Source organism: Coffea eugenioides, chromosome 6 (genome assembly GCF_003713205.1).
Source record: "Coffea eugenioides isolate CCC68of chromosome 6, Ceug_1.0, whole genome shotgun sequence".
In the NCBI taxonomy this organism is placed as follows: Eukaryota; Viridiplantae; Streptophyta; class Magnoliopsida; order Gentianales; family Rubiaceae; genus Coffea; species Coffea eugenioides.
This window is the reverse complement of record NC_040040.1, coordinates 51,146,894-51,154,633: the sequence shown is the minus strand read 5'-3', so window position 1 is coordinate 51,154,633 and position 7,740 is coordinate 51,146,894. Positions and strand designations below refer to the sequence as shown.

Sequence of the window (7,740 nt, the reverse complement as noted above, 5' to 3'; positions counted from 1 at the left end):
GAGAGAGAGAGAGAGAGAGACTCAAAGTTGTGTTATGTAAATATTACTAGCATCAAGCACATGAAAAATCCAACAAAGCGACAATCGCAAAAAATGGCAGCATTGCCTAGAATTACAAGAAAGATGAGTAATATAAAGAAAGTGACTGGATCAAATAAATCAACGAAATAAATTTACACAAGTAATATCTTACTTGCCAATGATGTAGGATTCTCTAAATTCGACAAGTTCATTATCCTCGAACAAACACTCGTATATCTGAAAACAATCTGCAGCGGCTATCTTTACAATATATAACAGAACTTGAGACAAAATACAGTGTCCAAATCTACATGAAAAAAAATAAGAAAAAGAAACATATAGATATTTGGTTACACCAGCTCAACTGCAAGAACAAGCACCACACTTTCCAATCATTTTGTCATGACCGTTCACCGTAAATCCTCAGCTTGGGGTTCGTCTGCATGTGTAAATGACCGGGGGAAGCCCAAACCATCTATCAAGAAGAAACAACAGTATCCAGCTGCTGGGATGACCTTGTTGTTCAGTAACGATCTCCAAAGATAGCACTCTGAACCACTATAGCAACCTAGAGGCCTTTTTCCATAAGCATGGCAAATAATCCACAAATTGAACGGAAATCTGCCCAAAATCCTGAAAAGCTATCCCAGAGTCAGAAACTAATGATCTTCCAATCCTGACACCTAAGATAGAAAGAAACGAATCTAACTACCCCTGTCAATTTCCTTCCCATGATCTTCTTCATGAATATGTCTCCTCAACCTTCTTAGCCAGATGTCATAATCCATAGGATATGGTGTTCCGCATAAACTATCAACATAATCTGCAAATGCTTTCAAGACAGCAGACATATCTCCAAGCTTCTGTTGTATCAGCCTCTTTGACCAAGAGGTTTCTCTCCATTGCAGTGTCCCCTCCACAGAATCAAGATCAGGCAAGTCTGCACCCGAGGCAAAGTAAAGCATATATACAAGGCTCTCTGCATCAGAAGCCGAGCACAACTTTCCCTCTTGAAGGGCATATGTAGAGGAGAAATGAAGATTCATTGCTGGACGATCTCTCTCCTCTAAGATAGCATGTCCCCAACCAATAAGGACAAAATAAGGCTGCCCCCTTCCAGATGTCACACAAATAACATTCTCAGGTCGAATATCTCCGTGCCGCATTCCAGCTGATGCAGCAGTATGAAGGGCAGATAAACAATCATGGCAGCACCTGATAGCCTCCTCTGCACGGAATTCACCAACTCTCACCATATCAGCCACAGTCCTCCCAACAGGGCTAGTTACTAATATTGGAGTACCACACCAAGGGTGGTCACAGTTCCCGCCTGAGCTTGGTCTCCGACACTGACCAGGGTGAATTACTCTGCCAGATACACTCAATTGTGGCAGATACTTGCTAGACAACCCCTTTTGTTTCATAACACCCAATATCTTAGTTTGCCTCTGAACTTGAAACCACAACTTCATATCTTCCCATGCTGGTTCTAATTGAGATGGAGGAGAACCAATATATAAAAACAGAGCAGTTCCTGAATCCTTGATTGATGATGCAATATAGTATAGGATCTCACCATCACTCAGAACTTCATTGATCTCATAACCTTGACGAGAGTCAGACTCCTCCAGCCAGAGGACAGATCCTACTTCTAGTTTCATAGACCTTTCAGAACTCAACCTGATGGATTCGTCCTGCACTTCAACAATTTCTGGTGATGCATTACGCTGCTGGTACCTGAATAAACCATTTCCATTCACACTGCTATCACCCAACTGCCTTTCTATTCTCCTGGCTTGAAGCCGAGAACTATGCTCAGCAGCCAAGTCTTCAACTGAGTTCTTAGGCATGCCAGCATACTGCACAATTGAATGGAATGTAGCAAAAAGCAACTGTAGCGCACCAATATCCCCCCAATTTGCATTGCCAAGCTTGTTCCAGATCCTGTCAACTGGGGAAATTGAAATACGTGAATGATTTTTAATCCACTCAGCAGCACATCCATAGACATTGTTCACATCAGCTTCTAGTTTGTTCACATCTGCTTCAACTTTGACGACCCCACCATACTGAGAATCCAATAGAAGAACAAAAACAGAGTTCAAACTCAGAGGGATATTCGACCTGCTGAAGCTTCTTGCAAGCAACACACGAACAGCAAAAAACAAAGCTTCGCCTATCGCCAAGCTAGAAGGCCTGGAGTTGATGTCAAGTGTAGCAAGGGTTTCAATATCAGGCCTTAAAAGTGCTAATTCAAGAACGTCATCCCACTTCCCCAGGGGATGTCTTGGATTCTTCAGCATTATAGCCGTGGCACAAAGGTCCCTAAATCTCCCTTTTGCTATGGCCTTCTCAGCCTGGTAAAACCTCAAGTTGGCATTGCACAGAGAGGAAACATAGAAAGGCAGAGGCTCATCCTGACTCCAAAATGCCTCCCACAAGCACTTGACACTTGCATGGAGAAAATCTTCAAGAGCAAGATAAGCTGATGCTTCCGCAGCAGCAGATGTAGAAGCATATATGGCACTGGGCATCCGAATGAGCTGCTGAAAGGGAACCCCCTCTAATGCATAATCAAACTTTTGAAGATCTATCAACTCAAAAGGGATATCGAAGGGTGCTGATCCTCGTTCAGCGATCTCGTCAAGCCAACTCTTCAGGTTTGTGATAAAAAGTTTGCTATCTAGGAATCTACGCAGGAATTCTTTGCGATCCTGAGCCTTACCACTAGATGAAATACTGGATTTTTTGGTCCAAGATTCCACTGATTCCCGGTCAGGGGATCCACCTGACAGGTACAATTCCATTCATGAAATACATCAGCTAAATAATCATCACAATTTGAGCAGAGGGTAGTATTATGTAACTACTGGTGCAGTTGAGCTAGAACCAGCGAATCCATCAAATTCAACACAAGCACACCCAACAACGAATGAAATGTCAGAAGCAACAAACAGAAAGAGCACACACGCCCACTGCAATCAGAAGCAATCATAGGACCAGGAAAGACCAAGGCAAAACTCAATATCATGCAGCAGTTAATTGAAACAGAAATAACCAGGCACAGCAAAAAAATATTTGAAGGGTCCGTTTGGCACCCGCCGGCCCTGTTCGAAAATAGCTGCTAGTATTAGAGTTTGATTAACCAAGCATCACAAATAAGGTTACAAAATCCAAAGCAAGTACTAACGCTAAGGATTGCGTAATAAACAAACATACAATTGCCTGAAAGAAGGGGAAAACAAAATCGAAAAGTGGGCAGCATAACTCGCAGACATCAAAAGAAAGGAATTCAGAAAACCTAAAATGAAGCCATAATAATTCGCAAGTTCTGGGGCAGCAGTACTGAAGTAATCAAGTAACAATCAAAAGAAGACAGTAAAAATTCTCAGAATTTATCCAAACATCACCGGAAAACACAAAACTTTTTAAGTTAATGACGTTGTTCCTGATCAAGAATCCAGAAAAAATGGTCAATTCAGTGAAGCCAGAGTTGAAGGAAGGGGAGGGGGCGGTGGGAAGCGGATATTTAGGGTTAACAGGCAGCAGGAGAAGAAGAGAGAGTGGGGGAATTCCGTCTTAATATTACCGTCCATTTGTTATAGAATGATAATGACGGTGAGATGGTGAGATGATCAAAAAATGGAGCCAAGCAAATTGAGGAGATTCCCCTCCCCAGCCCAGATTCGTTAAAGAGCCGGCATGAGTCAGCACAACTACAACTAGAAACTGCAAAGAGTCTACAGAACTGCTACAACAAGCCAACAACACACACACACACACACTCTCTCACTCTCTCTCTCTTTTTTTTTTTGTCAAAAACTCTCTCTCTCCTTCTCTCTCTACAACCCACCCCAAATTTGTCTCCTGATTTTCCTTTCAGTTTCTTTTTCATTTTTCAAACTCTTTTTCATTTTCTAATGGCCTGCTTTTTGTTTTTTTTCTTTTCTTTTTATTTTTGTATAAAAGCTTGAACTGTACAATTTACTCAGTTAAGTATACTTTGGAACTATAAACAAAAAAAAAAATGGAATATGAAGCTATGAGTGTGTTTGAACAGGGAAAGGGATCCATTTAAGTAACGGTATTGAATGGAATATGAAATTATAAGTGTGTTTGAACAGGAGATTATTTTAGAATGATATTTTGAAAAAATATTATAGCACTTTTTTTGCAATGAGATAGGGGTAATTGCGGAAACCTCCTTTAAGATTTCTGACTGTTGCACTCACCTCCCTTGAGGTTTGGAAAATAGTACTAACCTCCCCTATCATAAAACTTGTGGCCTATAACTGATATAAGATAGGATAAATTTACTTCTATACCCTAAGAGTTTAAGGTTGTTTGTAAACAAATTTGGGGCAAAAAAAAATTAGGGCAATAAACAAGTCTAAGATAACTAATTAAACAAGATTAATGATTTTTTTTTGTTTTATTGGGTACTGTAAGTGCACTTGCAAAATGGTGCTATTTTGATGCTCCAACATGGTGCCATTTTGTGATTGATAACACTTGAGAGAACAATACAAACCATCTATTTTCTACATAGAATATAAGCAAAAACAAGAAAATGTAGGAGAAAGAAACCTTTAGATAAAACTTAATAAAAGAATAAGTTTTGGTGGTTTTGGTTGAGTTTATTTCATCTTATACATTCATGAAATAAAAGGAGAAAGAAAACAGAAATCAAGGCAAAATTTAAGGATTTTACTGTTAAGAATCTGTGACAATCAAAAGATAATAGGTAAACAATCTTTTATCATTTCAACTTAATACACAAAATTGTGGTATTAGTTATAGTATGATGAAATTGTTGTGTCGATCATGAGAGAACATAGCTGTGTATGAAATATAGTAAATAGTGTGAGATCGATATATTATAAAGTATGATAATAAGAAACTCTATTGTACTGATTAAAGGTGAGTTTTTTTGCTTGATCAATGGTCTCTTTATATTCTTTAGAATCTCATCTTTCTGAGCATATGTTTGTTGTTTCTTCCAAATTTACTGCTGTCCTTGTTCTCTTTGCACATATATGTTATGAATTTCACTAATTGTTTCCATCTTTTAATGTTTTTCATTCTTTTACTAACACTACTTCACAAAAGGCAAAAAGAGTATAAATGAAACAAAATTATTATCTCATTTCTCAAAAGATTTTTGTTAATGGCACTTTCTCTAACATGGGTTGAAGTTGCTATCAAAATCTTAAATTCAAAGGAGGTTAGTTCTATTTTCCAAATCTTAGGGGAGGTGAGTGCAACTGTCAGAAACCTCAGGAAAGGTTTCTGCAATTATCTCTATGAGATAAACAGATGGTTTGAAAGATAAAAAAGTGATTGAAAATAGTATTTGTGATACAATCAACTGTTGTTATGTAAATAAAGCTCTACATTAGCATTGGAAGTTCTTTTGGCCAATAAACACTCAAGTTAAGACCCACTCGAAGCTCTTGAAGATGTTTTAGGAGCATACCTCAGTACTCCTACATTCAAAATACCTCGTTTCTCTATTAATGAAATTGCTATATTCAAAAGTTAAATTTACTGGTGAATATATTAATGAAATTGCTTAGTTCAAAAGTATGGCAATTGCATATCCAGTATTAGATCTAATACACAATTAATATTTAATAGTGCACCTAAAACTGTGCTAGTATAATCTTTTTGTTTAATCACATCAGAATCACTTTTAATAGGGAGAAAAAAATGCAAAACAAAAATGAGCTTCACACCACATTATATGTGCTGGTTTACAATATCAATAATCATTTCATTTTTTTATCATTTTTTTCAACCAAAAGAGACTGATCAACAAAAATTCCTGCAAACTTTGTTCTTATTTTCATACCAAGTGTGAATTGGCTTTATCTAAATATTTCATATCAAAGTTTTTTTTTGGAGTGATTATTTTATAAACTCATTTGTTTGTAAACTAGCGCCTTATAGTAAAAGATTATGGCACACAAACAAATGATTACATGAGAGGTAACAACAAAATTTTAAAGGTTGCTCTAGTTCATATAGTTTCAATTGGAAACTGCTAGCCAAGATATATTGATCAATTTCCTTGCCATTAACTAAAGCTTGTTTTAATCCATATAAGACTTATTTAGTTTACAAGTCTTATTTTCAAAACCCATTTGAAGATTTTTCTAGTTTACCATATGGATTTCTTCCATTAGATTTTCATAAACAAAAAGTTGTTTCTACCTCCACTTTTTGTATTTTTAGATCCTGCATTGTATATATACATATTAATATTTTTATGCACTCTTTGTAATTAGATATAAGTGTTGGGATTGAATTTTATCCCACCAATAGTTCATTTTGTTGGAACAGTGGGATAAAACCCAAGCCCAACAAAATGAATGTTTTGTGGGATAAAACCCAAACCCAACAATAAGTATCTAAAAGTCAATATCTTGTTTTTTTTTGGAAAATTACTCAAATTACCTTCAAACTCTTATTATTGTATACTATTGACAATATACTATTAAACATATCATATTGCCCCAGAATTTATAAAAATGCATATACATTTTTTTATCTCTTCCGTTAATCTCAACTTTCAATCCTATTGAAAGCTCCCTTAGTATAACATATAGTTGTGATCTTATTTATCATCCACCCATGTGTTTTGACTGATCAAGAACAGTTGGCTACCATTATGAGGCTGACAAGCTTTGACAAAATTTAATTTGTAAACCCTAATTTTTGCATAAATTTGACATTGGATCCATTTTTATTGAATGTCTTCATATAGGGCTAAATTTGAAGTTAAAAAAAGGTATCTCTACCAGCATTTTAAGAATCATTCACGAGATTGCTTAAATGTTATACAAAAATGATCCTTGAAGTGATGAGATTTGGAATCAATAATAATATTATGTTGCACCAGATCTTTCTAATTTCTAATGCATAACCATGCATCACCAATTAACACTAGTACTAGTCTATTTCCAGCTACTTCAAGACCTAATTGGCTTCATATTCTCCAATGTTGTATGCTACTAACGAGCTATTTATTTCATGAGAATTTCAGCTACATTATTTATGTGGTTCAGTTTGTCTTGAACAAGAACCCACTCAAATTCTTCCTCTTTATTATGCTTACGAAACCTCTTTGATCTTGGCCTATCTATCTTTTGTGCAACTGTTTTTGTTAGCTTTCATGGTAGAAATTGATGGAAGAGTTAAAAATATATATTCTATGTAGGTTTGAGGGTTTGAATTTAAGACCTTCTACTTACAATCATTTTTCCCTTACCGTCCAACCCTTCCTCCAATGTAATCCGCATCTTATTTCTTCACGAGGCTATCACTATCACCAGTTTGAAATTTAAAGATCTGTAATGTTTCAATTCCAAAATATTAGACAAAACTTGCAACGTCAAAATTTTTTACCATCATCAAATTGATTTGGGTGGTTAGCAAATTAATGCATTTTTGTCAATTGTCCTACTTTGCCTAAAATTTAAAAAGTTTTGGACTAATTCTTTCTAACTGTGTAATTAGATCCATAGTTATCAAAATATAGGATGAGTATAATATGTACTTGTATTATATGAATTTTTGTTCAAAAATATAACTCAAAGTTTGGTGTAAAAATACGAGTACAGCCAAAATTATGCATATGAATTCACACGTGAATAGTATGACTATATTTGAAAGTCACAAAATTTAAAATATGGGTAAAATTATTGCAATTTTTAGAAA

At 35.9% G+C, this 7,740-nt stretch overlaps 1 protein-coding gene across 2 annotated transcripts; it reads right to left on the bottom strand.

Annotated features, from left to right (window-relative positions):
- Window positions 1-187: 187 nt before the first annotated feature.
- LOC113774977 lies at window positions 188-3,811 on the bottom strand. 2 transcript variants are annotated; one of them, XM_027319654.1, is made up of 2 exons: window positions 3,611-3,811; window positions 206-2,809 (listed from the first exon to the last, which is right to left on the bottom strand). In XM_027319654.1, the coding sequence occupies exons 1-2, from the start codon at window positions 3,615-3,617 to the stop codon at window positions 726-728; spliced, it is 2,091 nt and encodes a 696-aa protein (XP_027175455.1). In that variant the 5' UTR covers window positions 3,618-3,811; the 3' UTR covers window positions 206-725. The 2 variants fall into 2 exon arrangements, with proteins under 2 accessions (XP_027175454.1, XP_027175455.1); XM_027319653.1 differs by lacking the exon at window positions 3,611-3,811 and having other exon boundaries at window positions 188-3,588.
- Between the last annotated feature and the right edge of the window lie 3,929 nt (window positions 3,812-7,740).

Coding starts and splice junctions, on each gene's coding strand:
- LOC113774977 (XM_027319653.1), bottom strand. CDS start 2,828: ATGGAATTGTACCTGTCAGGTGGATCCCCTGACCGGGAATCAGTGGAA.